At 43.1% G+C, this 20,100-nt stretch overlaps 2 protein-coding genes across 6 annotated transcripts in view; one reads left to right on the top strand and one right to left on the bottom strand.

Annotated features, from left to right (window-relative positions):
• Positions 1-4,866, bottom strand: part of LOC131104963 (dynein axonemal heavy chain 12-like) — a 32,624-nt gene extending 27,758 nt beyond the window's left edge. For 4 of the 5 annotated variants that reach the window (XM_058052693.1, XM_058052690.1, XM_058052694.1 and 1 more), the window contains exons 1-12: positions 3,907-4,074; positions 2,602-2,669; positions 2,401-2,527; positions 2,295-2,321; positions 2,029-2,218; positions 1,887-1,956; positions 1,655-1,813; positions 1,370-1,565; positions 1,099-1,287; positions 849-1,002; positions 680-771; positions 197-375 (exon numbers count right to left, since the gene is read on the bottom strand). In XM_058052693.1, the coding sequence (XP_057908676.1) occupies positions 197-375; positions 680-771; positions 849-1,002; positions 1,099-1,287; positions 1,370-1,565; positions 1,655-1,813; positions 1,887-1,956; positions 2,029-2,218; positions 2,295-2,321; positions 2,401-2,527; positions 2,602-2,669; positions 3,907-3,927 (1,472 nt within the window). In that variant the 5' untranslated portion in view covers positions 3,928-4,074. Of the gene's footprint in view, positions 1-196; positions 376-679; positions 772-848; positions 1,003-1,098; positions 1,288-1,369; positions 1,566-1,654; positions 1,814-1,886; positions 1,957-2,028; positions 2,219-2,294; positions 2,322-2,400; positions 2,528-2,601; positions 2,670-3,906; positions 4,075-4,319 lie in introns of those variants that run through there. The other variant, XM_058052691.1, reaches the window with a different exon arrangement.
• Positions 4,172-18,859, top strand: tasorb (transcription activation suppressor b). Its single transcript, XM_058052699.1, has 23 exons — positions 4,172-4,907; positions 6,035-6,180; positions 6,648-6,740; positions 6,823-6,895; positions 7,081-7,172; positions 7,262-7,396; positions 7,484-7,608; positions 7,690-7,721; positions 7,886-7,991; positions 8,266-8,369; positions 8,574-8,683; positions 10,499-10,571; positions 10,700-10,774; positions 11,219-12,013; positions 12,586-12,905; positions 13,863-13,965; positions 14,036-14,844; positions 15,100-15,222; positions 15,338-15,497; positions 16,455-16,563; positions 16,657-16,835; positions 16,911-17,045; positions 17,184-18,859. Exons 1-23 carry the CDS (start codon positions 4,619-4,621, stop codon positions 18,401-18,403), a joined length of 5,406 nt encoding a protein of 1,801 aa, XP_057908682.1. The 5' UTR covers positions 4,172-4,618; the 3' UTR covers positions 18,404-18,859.
• The last annotated feature ends 1,241 nt before the right edge of the window (positions 18,860-20,100 follow it).

Here is a 20,100-nt window from a genome sequence, read left to right on the forward strand (position 1 = left end):
TCACTCTGTTTTGTGTTCATTTCATATGGAGCCAATGCACACAGACACATGCAGAGTGAATCCTCTTATCAACCAGGCATGTAGCACAAAGAGACTAACACATTCTTCTATTGTTCCATAAATTGATAAATCCATTATCGTGACAGGCCTAGCTCTATTGCAATATTTTTAAAATATATACAAAAATGATACTCACTGTAGATTTTGCTCACTGTGTTTGATTTTCATTTTGTTGATAAGTATTTTCGCCCATTCTTTAGATTTATTAGCCAGTCCCTGATTCAGCTCCTCACAATCTAATTGGACCATTGCAAAGTGAGCTTTGGTTGGCAGGTTGCCGATCTTCCTTGACAAGTCACGAAACTCATCCACTTGCTGTGAACAACAATCAGAACACACACTGTTAGTCGTCACAAAAAGTGGACTTTTTAAATTCCATCCATTTTCTATACCGCTTATACGTATTTGGGTCGCGGGGGTATGCTGGAGCCTATCCCAGCCGTCTTCAGGCGAGAGGCGGGGTACACCCTAGACGGGTGGCCACATATAGACAAACAACCATTCACACTCACATTCATACCTATGAGCAATTTGGAGTGGCCAATTAACCTAGCATGTTTTTGGAATGTGGAACCCTGATTGAGTTCTTAAATTATGCAGCAAAAATATCATTACTTACCTGAATATATTCAGCAAATGAATGGGTTTCTTCAACAAAGGTTTCAACTCGAGTCTGAGCCGTTCCATTGACTAACCAGTCGTAGCTGTCAACTACAATATATGAATGTATTACAAAAAACAATTGGTTGGATGATGACATTCCTGTAGATTATATTATATTATATTACCATAATTCTGGAAATATTGGTCTGGTTCTTTTAGATTGTCACGAACAGTTGCTTTCACAGTGAGATTCGCCCAAGTAAGCGTGTGGTCAGGGGTCTTGGCATCCACAAATGCAGAGGTGGATTCTGCCAACCAGGAATGGACTGTCTGCACTTTCTGTGGATTAAATCCACATATTAATCTCTGAATACACTTTAGGATTATGAAAGGAACATGATTGAAAAGAATGGGCATCAAAAATTGCGATCTTACCTGCAGTGTACTTGTGATGGCATTAAGGATTTCAAAAACATCTGCTTCCAGTTCCTGTAAGGTGGGGCCTATTTCCATCTTTTCTTCATTCAACGTCAGCGCCATTCGAAAGAGGGGCAAGAAGTGGTGGTTGCTCGGTTCAAATGGGTAGACAAACTCCTCTACACTCCTCTGGAGGAGGGATTTCAACTGAGGACAGCAAAAAGACCATGTAAGTGAGGACAATAACAAACCAAAAGATGATGAGATGATGCATGTAAGACAACTCCACCTGATTGGAGATGAGGGTGCATGCGCAGTCATAGAAGGAATCCAGGGATTCTTCTTGAACCGATCCCAGTGTTTTTGGACTAGTTAATAAATTGATGACTTTAGGGAACCAGGTATCCATGATGCTCTGTTCTGTTGTCTCGCACTCTATTGCCAGATCTTTCTGCAGTACATTGGAATCAACGGGTCCCAAAGCCCTGAATCATGATGATACACCACTTTGTTCAATCTTAACAAGAGACATTACCACGGGTACTTGATCATTGAATTGTTTTTTTTTACACACCTATATCCAGAAAGATCCACCAAAACCATTGAAGAAAAGGTTGTGTGGCCGATATCCAAAATAGTTTGCATAATGGGATGCAGAACGTGCAAATTTTCCTTCATCAGGTTCCGGTTTGTGATAAAGGTCTCGTGGCGTGTTTGGGAAAATTCAAGAATGCTACAAAAGACAATTATTTTACAAAAGCAACAACAAGCTGAGGGTGAATCATATGTGTGATTTAAACACTCACTCCGGTGGGAGAGGTGTATGTGTTTCTGAGGTAGTTTCTTCACACTCTGGATTCTTTAGGAATGTATCCACTTCAACAAATACATACAATGTAATCATACATACATGATGTACAGTACACACTCACAGATCATTGTCCGTACCTGTGTGCTTGACGATGACATCATGAAAGTTGTCAGTGACTTCCCTGAGGAGCTCCTGCAGGATTTTGTTTTTCTGACAGCTGTCTTTGAGTTTGGGAGGGATTTTGGCATCGATGGAATTCAACCAATGCTGAGGGATTGGAAAGACCGGCCGGCTTTCTATGCACTGCTTCAGGAATATGTAGTTCATCTGTAAAAGCGGTCAAAATAAAAATGGGATGGCTCTATTTTTTTAAATAAACAAATTCACTTAACTGTAAACTCACCCTTTGTTTCCTTTCCTCACTTTGCATCTGTAAAGGAAGTATTGAGATGTATTACGTTATGTTGCGGCAACGGTGAGCTCTAATAGTTATTAAATGGGAGTCCTACAGTAGACGGGAATTGAGGCTCCGGTGACGGGCTGCGCACAATTCTACCCTGCTCTTTGGTCTGCCTGTAAGCCTCCACTGCTTGGGACACAGCCATGGCGTTGCCACTTTGCAGGAAACCAATTGGCCTGCACAATGATCAAATGTCTTTAGGGATTGTTGTTGATATGACTCCATACTGACTACTGAGGTGAAAACATACATTGGTAAATGGAGGCGCTGTTGTTGCACTTTCCTCCATCGTTGCTCCAGAATTTTGTTGTGAGACATCTGATGATCAATATTCATGTCGTCACAGGAGGAATTTAAACAAATGTCACAGTCAATATGTCACAAGTATAGTGTTAAAAGATAAAAGATAAATAAATATAGCAATGTTACAAAATTTTGAAATTTGTCAAAAAAGGTTATGATTAATTCTGATAAAGCATGACTGATCTACCTCAAATATTAACAAAGTTAGAGAATATTCTATACTGGAAAAAAGTGCGTTTGGTCCCCATTGCTTTGAGTTTATTGCTTTGAGTCAAGACAATATCAGCTGTGATGACTCATGGACCTTGGCTAGAAAATATATAATAACTTAGGCTGTGAAAATCAGTTTTAAACGGCAACAGATTATGCACTTACATCGTTTTGATAATCAAGTCCACTGAAGAAAATCAAGTGTCATATTTTTAATGTACATGCCTCACACTGAAGTGCGCAGCAGGTTTTCACCACAAATAACCAAAATGCAAACGCAACATATTTCCAGTCAAAAAAAAGAAAAATGCCAAATTCAATTTTATTGAAATTTCGTCTGGAGAAGATATTAAAGTAAATTAATCTTCCAAATACCTTTTATCTTTTTTCATAGGGTTAGGGTTAAGGTTAGGGTTATACACCTCGAAAAGTTTCGGTAATGTTTTAAATTATCAATATACAGCATGTATATTAAAATTATGTTTTTTTAGAGGGCTTCATAGTCAAAATGTGTCCCAATGATGTACATTGCTATCTAGCTCGTGTTATAATGCACTGAAAATGAAGATTATGAATGATGTGCAAAATTCCCCAAAAAGTGAGGTTCCCCTTTAAATTGACCTGAGGTGGTCCAACACTCAATGTAAATTCAATGCGAAATTACAAGTAATCTACCTAACAAACATGTATATGAATAAAAATACACTACACTTGACATAATATGGAAAAAAATATTTTATAAGGACGTCCTAAATGTGGGATTTGTAGCATTGCTACTAAATGAAAATAAATAAAGCAACTCATCTTATTCGGAATGGCTAGGCTATACTTTAGCATATTTGGCTAACAATGGAAACACTTAACATTTACCCCTGCTAAATATAAAGAATACCTACTATGTGTGCTATTATACACAGAAATGTGTATGTTGTCAGTATAACTAATATACTGGAGTTACCTACCACTTCATAAAATGTTAAATATAGCTGTGTATATTTTTACATTGGATATCATACCAATTTTCAGTGAAAAATAGTCTTACCGGTGTGTCAGGCGCCTCCATCTCCAAAACAAGATATTAGAGTCGTATTATAGAAGCGTCTGTACATAAAAAAAACATATAGAGAGCTATTTTGGTGCAGTTAGACGTTAAACGTTAACCATTTTCAGTAAACACTGTCGACAAACTAATAATTCATGTCTACTTAAAGATACGTCATGACCTTGTTAATGACGTCAGACGTATCAACGTGGGATTTCCGTAAGTTTGACATGTAACGTGCGGCTCCAACACATCACAGGGGCGAGTAGTTTGACAGTTACGTTAGTTCCCACGCTATACGTGGAAATAGTTCGCAAATCAAAACATATGTGAGTTTATTTTGCTTGAATGTGCCCCAACTGGAATGATTTAAGGGGCGATTGGGTCGATCTTGGAAAAAAAAGTAAACTTACCACGGGGTAGTTTACTTCCCATCCTCCGCTCGGAAGCAGCGCGCATAGTACAGTACTATCATTGTAAATGGCTCACAGCTGTCACTGTATTTCTCACTACTTCTCTTCTGACGCTAGGTGGCGCGGATTTTCTGGTACGTAAACACAGTGACGGTAGCGTAATGCAGTGGAGAAGAACGTGTACGTCATTTTCACAATGGCGGAGGCTGGGTGAGGAGCAGTGTATGTGTTTGTGAGAAACGGCTCAGAATCGTCGGAGTTGACGCTGCATTGCCTGAATTCGTGCGCGGTGCCTGAAAATGGCCCTAAACCCCACCACCATGGGGAAAAGGGACTCGGAATATACCGATACAGGCAGTCTACACCAGAAAAGTGGCGAGCCCCAGAAGACTTCAGCCGCCACCTCGGCCCCAGCCAACCAAAATGGCGATCAGCCTGGCTGTGGAGACAGTGCAATATCCGAACAAGAAGCCCCTGATCGGCAAACGGACGCCAGGAGCTGGAGTGGTTCGCCCACACCGGGCCACAGACGAAGCGAGGAGCGGCCTCGGAAGTCTTTTCAAATCCCGAGGAAGAAAGAACGGAAAGGTGGTGCCATATCGCTTCTATTTTAAACAGAACGTGTGCTGTCTTTCATTTGCCTCCTGCATATTGCAAGCCTGCTAGCTAGCCAAGTGTTCTCACTGACTGATAGCTGACAAAATGTACACTGTTGTCTGTAGACACGTGTTTTCCAGTCAGCCACACACCTTGTCTTGGCTGATTTCACCTTAGTGGGACTTGTATGACCGACTCTCGTGTGTCCGAGTTAGCGACGGTCATTTAAAAAGAGTCATTTTTTTGTGGACAATCATTCAATAAACCCCAATTGTATGGGATGTTCACCTTTTATCAGCGAATTGCTAGGTTGAATCATGATGCAGGTGTCAAAGTGTGCACTTGACTGACAACACGTCGACCCCGGTGATGGACATACTTTAATCTTCACCAGCCAATAGAATCTTGTCATAGTACTTTGAATCTTTGGATTCAGTCTAAATGCTCACTAGAGGTCCCTTGTGTTTCATATCTATTCCATCAAGTCCTGTGTATTAACAATCTTTACAAATTGTCACCATATAATTACCCCACCCTAAATATAAGTGTACAGATACTGTTCCTAACTTTTTGTTGCAAAGGTTCAGCCCATTGTGTGTGTGTATACTAAATATAACAATCTTAGTATGCTTTATTGTTTGAACTCAATGACCTATGCTACTCGGAAGTAGTTAGCGGTAGTTCAGACACCTTCAGCCTGAACCTAAAATGTACTACTGTGTAAAGTTTACAGACTCATTTAATTTTAGCTTCTCTAATTTTGAATGCATGTGCCCAATATGCTCAATATTTGATGCAAAACTTGCTTTTCTTTTACATAACAATTGTGTATACCCTTAAAATTATATTGCATATGACCTGTGTTATGGTCTCACAAGAGGAGTTTATCTATTTGTTATTGTGTTAATGTTTGCTACCGGAAAGCTTGATGATTGATTATTTTTATAAGACCGCAAAAATCAGTAACTGAACACTTTGTGATGGGATGCATGTGGTCCTCTAGCAAGCCCACTAATGTCAACTCACTTTTGGATACAAGTTATACACCCATACAAAGATGAAAAGAGCTGTGTACTGAACCTGGTGTATGCTAATCCACTTGTTTTGCGTCTCCATAGGTTTGTTCCAGCTTCTGCCCCCTGACAGCCGTGAATTTGAAGATCTTGTGAAGCTCGTCTCGTCCTTTTACCTGGATGCATCATCAAGAGGAACGTTCACCTACTGCAAGGCCAGGCTCATTCACAATGAGCTGCTGGAAAAGGAGGTTGGTAGTTGTGTCAGTGCACCGCATTCCACTGTAATAATGCGGCGGGTATTTGGGATTTTGCCGATTTTGTCCGTCTTTTAATCTCCGATACATACGTGTTGTGAAACTAATGGATAGAGCATCAGCAATTAGCTGGAGCAAGCCAACTTGCTAGCCAGCCACGTTTGTTTACCTGCTTGCGAGGCGGTTTGATGAGGTAATCTTTTGCGTACCGCATCGGTGTGATTCCCACTGATAGCAAGTTGTCAGCGCCGCGGCTAACATGAACGTCAAGCAAGGAAGTGGAACCCTCTGTATATGAACATCCTGGCCATAGCAACACTAAAATGTTCATCTACACAGCAACGCTGGTACCGATGTTTACCCATATCATATTATTATGATGATATTATATATGATATTATTGGCCATCCCAAGTTATTATTATTATGTTCAGACATAACCACATCTCATTTGTGTTCCAGTTCATTGAGAAGCGGCGGGAAATGAAGCAAGAGGGCCGGACGGAACAAGAACTGACAGAATCATACTGCTTCTTGTGTCCAGATAAATCCAAGGTTGGTTCCCCACATACAGTATTATAATGAATGTTTCTGATACCTTCACGCAGAGCATTTCGTGTCCTCTTGTATGTCTTAGCTTCAGTGGATCTGCGAGAAGGGTTTGTCGGTAGGACACTCCAAGATAACAACGGTTGGAAATCCAACAGTTGGTAAGTTGGATTACTATGATGTTTCAATAAAGCATAAACTCTGGCTTTTGAAAGCCGAGAAGCACTCTGGTGTAGCAGCGATATATCAACTGTACACAAATGACTTAACTCTAAAAATGAATGCCTTATTGTGATTGTTTTTGAAAATGTTTTTTTTCCCAACCTAAATTCCTATTCCATTGTAGGTGTTTATCTCTCCAAATTCTCTGATTTGTTGCAAATCAATCCATTTGAAGTTGGTGCAGTTGGGGACATCATCATTTTTAAAGTTATGAGGGTAACACTGCCTTTAAGTATTTGATCTTAGTTGTACTTGCACACGTCCAGTGACCTGAATCTAAGTACTTTTGTTGTTTTTCCTCTTAGGGAAGAGTAAAGCACATCCATGAAAACATGCCAAATAACGCTAAGGAACCTGCAACTAAGTTTGACTGTCATTTGTCCAAAAGTGCCAATAAGGTTACATCTTTGCTGTCTTACAGAGCATTTGAGCGCACGCAGGTAAATTTGATCATAACAATTGTTTGGTTGAATTCTTTCATTTTTATTGTTTAATTTTTAATTTATTTTTAACTTTTTGTTTTCCAGCAATATTTTTTCGAGTTTGCATTTGATGAAATTAAAGCACGGCCCAGGCATGTGTGCCCCTACGCCGTGTTTTCCTTTCAGTACAAAGGCAAGGAAGTTGCTGCGACTTCTTTAACTGCACACAGGTAAGGACATTTATCTGGAAAATGGGGACATTTTTAACGTCTCCCTTGTTTTATTTTTGACCGTGTTTGTTTGTTTTACAGACTCAACACCATGCCCACTGAAGGAAGTCGAGGTAAAACATTAGTTTCTAATGGAATCATCGGTAAATTATCCAGTGTTATCTGTCTGTGTCTTAATGGGAGCCGTATTACTGACAAAGCAAGAGTTGTATAGCGTTTGTCAGCTACTTTCTATCTGTAGCACTTCTTTTGAACTATAACCTGTTTGTGATTGCAGGGCGTCGCTGCTATTCTGTGTGGAGAGGTTCATTGGTCAACAAGGGCCAAGAGTTATTTCCCATCTGTTTACGATCGTTCTCGCGCCCCTACCTCCCTTTCAAACTGTGAGTACACAACAAATACATGATCATTTAATGTCCAATCCAATTGCTTCTGTGTGCTTTTGATTCGGTTTTATTCATATCTAGAAACTTCTGAACTACAATGTATGAATATTTTTGAAAATATCGATATTTACTTTAAGCGTGAACCGTATCGTTGGTATGGATATAGACTGGATTTGGTGCATTGAAGATTAGAGGTAGTGATTCAACAAGAAGGCCCATAGCTTTCATGGACTGACATTTATGTTGGTTAAAAAATGGTTTCATTAAACAGACCTGAGAAGCTGGAGGTAAATCAGAGCATGCACCTTGAGCAGCTGAAGCGAAAGATTCCCGCGATGCTCTTCTCTTGGGACACCTACAGCGCATCACGGGAAGGTCAGTAAAGAAGTGGTAGCTGCCGTCTTAAAACACAATCAATCGTTTCGTTATTAAACTTGGTGGCTTTCAAAACATTTCACACGAAGATCAATTATATTTGGGAATATTTTGTTCCAGTGTCAAAATAGTTTTCATCGTGAAACATTTTATTATCTGGACAGGTAATGTTTTAAGTAACATTTGTTTGTGCTTTTTTTGCAGTGATGAAATATGGGATGACATGCACTCTTTTTGAGGTTGTAGAAGGAAAAGGAAAAGTCACCAGTGGAAGTCTGGTAGCACTGATTAACAAACTTGAGAAAGACAGACTGGTGAGTCTCTCTTATCTACCTGTACATCAAAATAGAACGTCTTATATTCTTCTTGGTCAACATGGTGATGTTTATGAGCCTTTTTTAATTCAATTAACTGAGTAAATATTTTATATACGGGTGCAACAATACGTGTATTTGTATCGAAGTGTTCGATATAGGGGTCACGGTTCGGTACGCACGTGTAGAGAACAATCTGCATTTTTCATGATCATTATGAAATGAAATCATGTTTTGAGGGCAAAATATTTTTAGATCTGGCTCACACACACACAGAGTATAGATACAGTAGTTTGGAGAAGCGGTCCTCAACTTGTCTGTCAAACCCCTGACAAACAAGGAGGGAGATGTTATAATAATCTATAAACACTATTTAACATTATTTGTTAAATATGAAAATTATTTAATAAATATTAAAAATATTTAACAACATTGTACAATAGGGTTTAGCGATATGGACCTTAGCATATATCACTATGACGATATAAAATGATACATTTTAATTTGGTGTTTAATATATAATATAATATGAAGATGCTCGTCCAGCCCGCGTCGCACTCGCAACAACACTAGCATGCTAAACTAAGCTAACCCACTTAGCTTCAATTCCCGTTCCGAGGTCCCGCCCTCCCTCTGTTTGAATCCGGGGTCTGCATCCTACCAGGCCAGTAGCCTATCCGGTCTACGAAGGCCAGATGTTCAGAGGTCCCTCCTCCAGCCGTGAACCAGCCTTTATAAACAAATTAATTAATTACTCAATATGTATGCTTGATTCTCTCAGCTTTGCATCATAATGTTGACTTTTTTTAAGGGGTGGACCGAAGCGTGCAAAGAATGTTGAGATATGATGGGCCACCAAGGTTGGTTTGAATGCAGACTTTTTGGAGGACACATTTGGAGTAGCCTTCATGGACTTACTAATTCGAACAGCCTTCACGCAGCACCTTGACGTCATCCAGCCTACAAATGCGCACTTTTAGGAGGCAGAACCCGCATTTAGACACAGCCAGTGTTTATAGCGAGAGCGGTCCGAAGAGTAAATACCTCCCCACAGGAACATTCCTTCTCCTCACAGCATTTCATTCATCTTATGTAGCAAAGTCCGCTGCGGAGCGCAACCCTGCTTGCTTCTGTTTATCATTGATGCAGGTATAAGTCATTGGAAGACTCTATACCAGTATATAAAAAAAATATATATATCGCCCAACCCTAGTGTACAACAAAACAAGCACAAAAAAACTTGCATAATTAGTTCTCTTTTCAGTGGCATTGTAGAAAGTTCAGAATACGAACATTTTCATCCAAAAAGATCGACAAACAAGCAACATGATTGCGTGCGCTCAACTTTGACCCCTATATGACCTATATGTTATTTAAAAAAAAAAAGAATAATCAGGCTTATTTCTAAAATGAATGAGTTAACATAAAATTCTGGTTAGTGTAGAGCAACTACTGTTTATCTTGACTATTTTATAGTCTGGATCATTGTGTAATTGTTTAAAAAAAAAAAAAAAAGGATAAGAACAGTAAGAACATGTATGCATTTTTCCGGTATCAGCTTTGAGTTCAGTTGCTGTGTGTATGAAACCTGCATGATCGCAGCCCAAATAAATTCTCTACGGCAATGCAGTGATTGGTCCACCTGTACTACATTCATTCACATCCATACATTAGACCCACCCCACCTCAAACCTCATTTTCTTCTTGATTGCGAATGGAGACGGAAAATGTCTTCAAGGTTGACGGGTCTGGACTTTGTAGTGGCTCGTGATAACGACACACACGGGTGTTGTATTGTCCTGTTCCCTTGTGTAGGTGTTGGTGAAGTGCCTGTTTGACCGAGGCTTTCTCTTCCTGTTGTCCTCGGCACAGATGGTGGAGTCCAAAGGTGTCAGCAATCTTTTCTTTTTCTGTTATTTCATAATTGTGAATTATTTCGTATTGTGTCGGTTCAACTCCTGCATGTAACCGTTGGTGAGGATTTCCTTTTATAAAATGCTTCCGTTTATTTTGCAGAACGGCGGGGACGGGTTGAAAAGAGCCTCCAATCAATATTCCTCTTTCACGAGTCGAGGGCAGTTAGCAAGTATTGTGAGTATATTTTTTTTAACACAAGCATCCGGATCAATATCTGCCAAACTGATTGGTGCCATCTTGGTGATCAGATCTCAATAGTACATGATTGTGTTAAAGAGGTAGTTTGGATTTTTTTCACATGAAGTTGTAACACATCCCCATCAGCAGTGTAGTGCATCGGCAGTGATTTACGCTTTACTGGGCATGCCCCATTGACTATTCTGGTTGATTATAGCGGCGCATGTAGACACGCCATTGGAATATTCCTTTCCATGGATACCATTCCATTCGGAAAGAGAAAAACTCCTCATGTAAACGTGGCTATAGTCATCCAACTTTGTGTCAAATAATCCAAACAACCTCTTAACTCCTATAGTAAGCTCTGTCCTGATTGTATCCGGTCTGAAGAGACAGACTTTATGCCTATTGTAACGTTGCCATTTTTTTGTTTTATGTTAGCTTCACGGCTACCTGAGCCAGAGCCACTGAAAACAGAGCCACAGACAACATTCCAGTCTTTGGAACGATTCATCCCTGCCCTGCATTACGCCTTCTTCACATTGCGGCCAAACCCAGGCAAGGACCCAAGTTCAGGTGTGGAGCGACAGGCCACAGATTATTTAAGTCGCATAGACTCAGGACGAGTGCGGCCATTCATCTTGCCCGACTACAAATATAGCGTGGATGATAGGCCGTGCACGTTTCCCCTACCCCGACCCAAAGGTAACATGGAAGCCTTACTGCGTTCTTACATCCACAACGCTTCCAATTATACTTTACCTCTGAACAAGGCAAAGGACATCATTGAAAGGATACACCATCCCACACCTGTTGCTGATGCAGTCTCAGTAGAATACAGTCCGGTTTCTGACTGGGGGGGCTCAGACCGCTCAGAAAGGACAGCGCCGGAAAGGCTCGCTCAGGAGAAGCCACCCTCGGACACCAGCAGACGGAGACCGGGGTTTGCCCACTCAAATGGAGCCCAGTCGCAGCACCAGTCCCACACCGAATCCCAGCCGGAGCATCCGAGTTTGCCGCTGTCACAGAATGAGTACGATAAAGACAAGATGAAGCAGCTACTTAAACTGATCCAACACCACAAGAGAGCACTAGTCAAGGATCCTGGGAGGGACGCCGGAGAGGAGGAAGGCTGGGTGGCCAACAACCTCAAGAGGAAATTTGATGGTGACGAGAGGAGCGGCGTGAACAAACACCAACGCACGGATCTGCCGAGCAATGGCGAACCCAGCAGAGGTGAGGAGAGCCGTACGATGTCCTCCATCGGAGGCAGCATTTGGTTTCACAGCAGATGAATACATTTTAACTGCAATCATTTTGGTAATGGTAATGGTAATGGTAATGGTTGTATTTCATTTGAACATGCATCAGATTCCAATTGAGTGCATCCCATAATCAGTTCCCAGTTCCACATGTCCAAAAGGAGTAGGAAGAAGCAAAGCTTATTAAATCCTACCCCTCCATCTGGTACTTTTACAATCAGTAACTGTTACATTTGTTCACTTCCTGCTTTCCTAATACAATTTAAGTTTTTTTTTTTTAATTTTTAAATTTTTTGTCACAGTGTAAGTGTCAATATAGTGATATATATATATATATAGCACATCATCATAGTTTGATTCCACATAATGAATCATTTTGTTTCATTCAACAGTAAAAATGCACTGAAATTGATTAGAACATGTTTCTTGCAAGCTATATGATGGCACATTGACAATTATATTTTTTTATGTTTGTTGCATAAGACTCATAATATACACATAGCATACTGCTTTAGGTTCCAACAAGCTTTTTTTTTGTCTTTCCAGGGATACCAGGGCTACCAGCGGAGGAGATTGGAGAAGAGGGTGGACAGAGTGAAAATCTGACCGCCGTAATGGAAAGCATGGGGATCTATGACAGTGACCTGAGGGCCAGTGACAACACCAACACCACAGCAGTTCATGAGACCCAGCGTCTCCTCAAGATCCTGCTCGCCACTCTCAACAAAGCTGTTGCTCAGGGATCAATACCGGTGCAATCAAATCCCGGGGAACAGTCAACAGGTCCTGAAAGCGGGGAACCTACGATTCCAGCCTCCGGTCTCGGCAAACAAAATGAGCTCTCATCACAAACAAACTACACAGAGGTGAGACGGGAACAGCTTTTAAATTTGGGGTACTTGAAGGCACTCCAGTTGTACTTAAGATTTTTTTAAAGTGATATGAGTACTTGAGGCTGCACAGTGGTGAAGTGGTTAGCGAGCAGCCTCACAGCTAGGAGACCTGAGTTCAATTCCGCCCTCGGGCATGTCTGTGTGGAGTGTGCATGTTCTCCCCGAGCATGCGAATCAAGTACTCAATGAGTACTTGATTCAAATCTTTATTCATTCATTTTTTCATTTTATTCATTCATTCGAAGACAGCTGGGATAGGCTCCAGCACCCCCTGGACCGTCGTGAGGAAAAGCGGTTGGGAATGAATGAATGAATGAATAAAGATTTGAATCAAGTACTCATTCATGTCTTCGGTTAAAGGCAAGGTCCACCCTGGACTGGTGGCCAGCCAATCCCAGGGCACATATAGACAAACAACCATTCACACTCACATTCATACCTATGGACAATTTGGAGTCGCTAATTAACCTAGCATGTTTTTGGAATGTGGGAGGAAACCGGAGTACCCGCAGAAATCCCACGCATGCACGGGGAGAACATGCAAACTCCACACAGACAGAATTGAACCCTGGTCTCCTAGGTCTGCGCGCTAACCACTGGTCCGCCGTGCAGCCTTAAATCTTTCTATTCCATTATAAAGATTTTAACGATGTAGAATTTCTATGCAAACAAATATTAAAAAGGTCACATTCAGATGATAATTATTTCATTTGCTCAAAGTCTTATTCGTAATGACGTTTTTTTCCTAAACATTTCCAACAAGATTCGTTGTTTGAACGGTAATAAATCAGATAGTTGTATTACAGCTCTGTGATTGTTTTCTTTGTTTAACTTAATAAGCTAGGGAAACGATACACACGGGATACTTAAGTGAAAAAGGCTGAGAACCACTGACCAACAAAATGGAAACTAATGATGTTCTCTGTTTAGGAGGATATGGATTGTAGCCCCACAAGTCCTTTTAGCGCCGGCTCTCCAATGGACCCGGCTCAAACCTCACCCAACACAACTTTTGTCACACCCCCAAATGAAGGTAAATCATATTCCCATATGTTGTACAACTATATGAAATTGTGACGTGTTTTCTCTCTGCTCTCCCTCAGAGAAATTGGAGTCGCTTAAGCCAGAGCCAGACGCGGTGATGATGGAGAGCCTGGCGCCAAGACAACCCACGACGACGGAAGTAAAAAAGACAGCACCAGCACAAACTTTACAACTAGCGATGGAAGTCCCTTTCATGCCCACCATCAGCTTGGACACCATACTGAACCAGGAAATTCACAGCCTGACTTCCGACATTAGAAACATAATGCAGAGCCACCACATAACTTACACTTTGCAGCTACCGCCACGGCTACCTCTGCGCACTTCCTGGCAGCACAGTTGCTGCTTCTCTGACTTTGTTGTCGACAACGTCACTCCTGTCTCCGTGGAAGAGCACGTCAGTGCACTTTGTCAGCAACTGGAAAAGCTGATCCCAGTCCCTCCTGTTCCCTCCAAGGCCACTTCCCCGGTGGCCACGGGGACATCACCCCTGCCAACGTCCAGAACTGAAGTACGCTCGCCCGTGAGGAATACCGACTCGACTCAAATGAGTAAACACGGCACGGTCAAAGAGGCTAAGACTAAAGCAGACATCGAGGATGAGGCCTACTCTCCCTCTCAGATTCCACCGGAATCACAGAAATCCCAAAAGTCCGTCTCGGGTTCTGTTGCCGGGGATTCGGCAGGGGCGGGGACCGGCGCCGATCCCGGTACTGGACTCCTGGCGGGCAGCCTTATCGGTCAGCTGAAGCCTGAGGTTTTCAGCAGCTTGGTGGAGATCTTCAAGGACGTCACGAAGAATACGGTGAAGTTTTACATCTACGCCGGCGACGAGGGGGAGGGGAGTACGGTCTGCAAGGAGATAAAGGTACATCAAGCTACGTTTCACTTTCACTTTTATTATGAAATCTGTGTGAGTGAGCCACTCAGTGGTAATTGTCCAACTCTATTTGTACATTTAATTCCTTGTGAAAATAAAAGTGCATAATCATAAAGCAACGATTCTACCACATTAACTTGAAGGGTTAATGTGGATATTTTGCTGTCATGGCTGTTTGTATAAGGAAGGGCATCTTTGTCGTCCAATTTGAATGCAATTATATTGCTCATGTTTCCCCTGCAGGAGTACTTGAAAAGCCTTGGCAACAGCGAGTGCAGCCCAGGGATGTTTCTGGAAAACAACAGCAGTCTGGACAAATTACTAATCATCATTCAGAACGAGCACATTGCTGCACACGTGCACAAGGTAAGATGAAAGCCTCTTCATCCTACTGACCTCTGGTTAAAGTTACTGCATTTCATATCGTTTTTTTTATTGCTAGCATTTCCCTTGAACATCCCATGATTTTCCTAACTGGCAGATCCCAGCGCTGGTGTCTCTGAAGAAGCTGCCCTCGGTGAGCTTTGCTGGAGTTGACACTCTGGACGATGTCAAGAACCACACCTACAATGAGCTGTTTGTATCCGGAGGCTTCATGGTGTCTGACGAGTTTGTCCTTAATCCCGACCTCATTACACAAGGTGAGTTGGCCAGGCCTCGCAGCGAGGAGACCCGAGTTCAATTCCACCCTCGGCCGTCTCGGCATGTTCTCCCCGTGCATGTGTGGGTTTTTTGTACAGTACAGTTAGGAACTATTAGGCCAAGTAATCTATCAAGTGACTAATTAATTACAAGTCGCCCATAAAAAATATTCAATAAAAGGAGGCTGCATGGTGGAAAATGGTTACCGCGCAGGCCACACGAGTTCAATTCCACCCTTGGCCATCTCTGTGCGGAGTTTGTATGTTCTTTGCGTGGGTTTTCTCCGGGTACTCCGGTTTCCTCCCACATTCCAAAAACATGCTAGGTTAATTGGCTAATTCCAAATTGTCCATAGGTATGAATGTGAGTGTGAATGGTTGTTTGTCTATATGTGCCCTGGGATTGGCTGGCCACCAGTCCAGGGTGTACCCCGCCTCTCGCCCGAAGACAGCTGGGATAGGCTCCAGCCTACCAACGACTCTCGTGGGCATAATCGGTATAGAAAAAAGATGGATGGATATTAGCAAGTAAATATCAAGAACATGAAGGGCTGCATGGTGAAAGAGTGGTTAGCGCGCAGGCCACACAGCTCAGAGACCCGAGTTGGATTCCACCCTCGGCCATCTCTGTGTGGAGTTTGCATGTTCTCCCGGGTACTCTGGTTTCCTCCCACATTCCAAAAACATGCTAGGTTAATTGGCTAATTCCAAATTGTCCATAGGTATGAATGTGAGTGTGAATGGTTGTTTGTCTATATATGCCCTGTGATTGGCTGGCCACCAGTCCAGGGTGTACCCCGCCTCTCGCCCGAAGACAGCTGGGATAGGCTCCAGCACCCCCGCGACTCTTGTGAGGATAAGCCATAGAAAATGAATGAATGAATGAAAAACAGGAAACGTTCATTTTTGTAACGTTTTAACAATCATTTAATCAGTTTTTTGTTTTGTTTGGCTCAGATCGCTTGCAAACGTTGCTGACGTTCTTGGAGCAGCAAAGTACTCCTGAACAGCCCTGGCAGTGGAAAGTGCACTGCAAGTCACAGAAGAAGCTAAAAGAAATGGGCCGGTCAGTTTGAAGTCAGACCAAACCACCAAAAGACGTGCCGCCATATTGCCGCCAACTGAAAGGTTTCGATTCAACCTTTTGTCTTTGTCTCAGGTTGAACGCCAATGCAATGGGGTTACTCAACCTTCTGACGGCCTACCAGAAGAAGCATCTTGTCGAATTCCTTCCTTATCACGAGTGTGACGCCCAGTCACGCCAGGCTCCCGATCTTGATTGCCTGATCAAGCTTCAAGCTCAGCACACCCAACAGCGCCATCTCATCTTCGTCACGGGTATTTTCAATGTTTACCAAAAGTGTTTGACTCATCAGCAGACGTGATGTTTCACCAATGGACTCTGTTTTACAGAGAGGCCCTTTGAGATGTTCTTACAGTATTCCAAAAACGGAATAGTCATAGCAAGCATTGATGATATCATGAGTGGCTTCCACAGTCTGATTGGCACCATCATTCCAAATGAGCTTCCGACGGCTGCTTCTTCTGGTGGGTGGGCATTTTTCACTGCTTCTGCTCGTCTGCGTCACTAAGTAAATATGTGGAGCTTCACATTGACTTCCACGTGCATATTCATGGAACGCCTTATTTGTATCTTCTCATTCTGGCTCATCCTGTTTTCTCTAGCGAATGATGAGTGTGTGGAAGCGGAAGACATGTCATTGGACTCGGATGATTGTGAGATGCACACCATCACCCAAAGCACAGCGCAGAACCCGGAAGCTGTGAAAGCCAAGTCGCCGCAGCCGCCCCCTCCAAATATGGATGAGTTCCAGCCGCCACTGCCCAACCGGGACGCCACCCCTGATAGAACTCCTCCGCAGTCGGAGTACAACGCTCTCAAAACGGCCATCTGTCACTTCAAGGCCACAAACCAGATCGGCATGGGCACCTCGGACTTGGGGAACTTGTCTCCTGGAGGTTTCCCCGTGAACCCCCACCAAAGTTTCTTGTGTCCCTCGGCCAATTGGTCGTCCTACACCGGATCTTCTAGCTACACAGCCTCCCCGGCTTATCCCGCCTCCCCCTGCAGCAGCAACCAGGACCAGGAATGCCGCTCTTCTGTCACAACGGCTACTTCGGCGACCCCCCCTGCTGTCAACACCGCGGCCGGTCCTCTTGCCAATCTGGCCTCCCTCCCTTTGGAGATCAAACCTCCTCCTCCACCTCACCTCATGATGCTAGGTCACACATTTGGTTCAGACTCAGCAGGAGGTGGAGCGACGGGGACTTCTCCGCTCACCGCCTCGCTTCCTTTTGCAGACCACAGCGACTCAGCCAAGCAAAGCTACATGGCCGGCATCACCGTAAACGCCGGTTGTCCTGCAGCGCAGCATGCAGACGTGACACTGAGTGCACCCGGCGAGGGGTCCTGGGGGGCGGCAGCATCCACCACCAGCACTGCAAACAATCAGCTTTTGGTTCCCTCCGGGCCAGCCGACCCCTCTGGACCGGCCAAGGGTGGCGAAACCCTCGGTGGCGGCAGGACTCACGCCAATTGCACTGACAAATCTTCTCTAGGTGTTCCCACAGCTGCCGCTAGGGGGGGCTCAGCAGTCAGATCCAAATTCCCTGCACAGCCAATGTGCGGCATGGGCTTCGGGAACGTCTGCAGCAGCGTCCCCGCGCAGATGAACCACGGGCCCATGCGACCTGCTATGGGTCCCACGGTGTTCCGCGGCAGAGGAGTACCTCCAAGCGGATTTTGGCCACGGCCAGGGCGAGGACATGAACGGATGGATGGAACTGGTGACGGTCCGTGCTCTTGGGGTTACCCGGCAGGCAGGGGCGGCCCGCAGAATTACTACACAGACTTCACATATTCTCATAATTACGCCCCCGAGTAGACAATCAGCTTGCCGCCGGGGGGGGGGGGGGGGGGGGCAACTTTCAAGGACTATTCTAACTGGCTGAATGTATATATATTACTTGTGATAAAAAGCCGATGATTTCAATTGGTAAAAAAGTATCCTGGTTTTCTACATTAATAATAAAGGTTGATACAGGCGGTGCGGAGTGTCCTGTCGCATAAACTTTCCATGTGAGATATTCCAACTCCCTGTTCAAACCACTATATTTATATTTGCCAAAACTGCTATTGGCCTTTCAGTGTCTCCGAATTTACCCTGTCATTTCTGTTTATTCTGGTTTTGGAACGCTTTGTGAACATGGGGAAAAGTATAATATTTTTTTATTTAAAAAAAAAATAATAATCGAGTTCAACCTAACTTGCTGTTTTTCTTATTTTACACATTTTGGTTGTCCTAAATTCTTTGGAAATAAAACATTTCAAATAATGTTTGTGTGATGGTGTTTGATGGCAATGTCAAGCAAACCATTAAACGTATACAGTTACTATGGTCTTGTTTTTGGATAAAGGTCACTCATTTGTGCTTTTTTAAAAAAGTGCATTTGAATGGTAAAACTGTTGCACTGCAGTCTGACATGACGAAAGATGCATACTACAAATGTACACCAGAGGGCGCCAATTGACTAACTGGGAAAATAGGTTAACGTCTTATCTCCAAAGCCAGTTTGTGCTATAGCAGCGCCGTAATCTTTGGAAAATAACCAATTCTCTCTCATTAAATCGACTGTAACTCACACATCCTTATTTGCTGGGTAGCGTTTTAATGAGCGACAATGGTTTGTTTTTTTTTTTTAAATATATGTATACTGTACCGTATTTAGGGCGTCCCAAAGGCGCCGTGGAGGAAATACACTGGCAGATTGATTCTGCTGCAGAGCATCACTGACAGCTCAACGGATTTGTAGAAATGAACATGATGAAAAATATAATATAAGTACGCTTAAGAGATAAAGGAGCCTATCTAATGAATGGATCAAAAGAAGGTCTCTGTGTCATCCCTGATGAAAAAAAACAGCACTGCTGGTCTATGCACCAGCACAGTTCCCATGCCTAATTTCCAGCAGTCTGAATAATGATGCAGGTCATGTGATCAGCATGATCATGTCATGCAAGTTTTCTTTCAAGGGGACCTATTATGCTTTTTCCACTTTTCTGACCTATAAATGTAGTTAGAATGTTGTATTCTCGTGTTAGAATTGCAGTCTCCAGAGGCCAAATTGGCCAAGTCCTTGTCTTTGTCCTACACTAATATTGTTTTTTTTTTATAATGCTGTGTTAAATGAAGTTATGATAAAATCTATAATATGAGTTCCCATCACTTGATTCATGAAACATGAGTAAATGTCACTGACCAAGCCAAGGTGGCATTCATCATGAGCCTACTTACCGAAAAGGCGTCTCCGTGGGCCCGAACCCGAAGGAAAGTGTTCCACCATCCTAACCAGGGTAGGGAGGCTGGTAATTGACTCCTCGATATCAGACACGGGGGTCGCTCGGTGGCAGCGTTCTCCGTAGACTTTCGGATTTTAGCAGCAGAGAGCGAATATGATGACAAAGCATTATGGGGCATTTTCACAAATCTCTCCACAATCTCTCCGCATCCTATCGCTATGACACCCTGCGAAATGAGCTCCGAGATTGGACACCTAACGGGGGGGGGGGGGGGGGGGGTCG

Source organism: Doryrhamphus excisus, chromosome 16 (assembly GCF_030265055.1).
Source record: "Doryrhamphus excisus isolate RoL2022-K1 chromosome 16, RoL_Dexc_1.0, whole genome shotgun sequence".
Lineage (NCBI taxonomy): Eukaryota > Metazoa > Chordata > Actinopteri > Syngnathiformes > Syngnathidae > Doryrhamphus > Doryrhamphus excisus.

What these genes read in the sequence shown, in the direction of transcription:
- tasorb (XM_058052699.1), top strand. Translation starts at nt 4,619, where the DNA reads ATGGCCCTAAACCCCACCACCATGGGGAAAAGGGACTCGGAATATACC. An exon ending in TCATTTTTAAAGTTATGAGG is followed by an intron (nt 7,173 to 7,261) that starts GTAACACTGCCT and finishes TTTTCCTCTTAG; the next exon opens with GGAAGAGTAAAGCACATCCA. An exon ending in CTACAGCGCATCACGGGAAG is followed by an intron (nt 8,370 to 8,573) that starts GTCAGTAAAGAA and finishes CTTTTTTTGCAG; the next exon opens with TGATGAAATATGGGATGACA.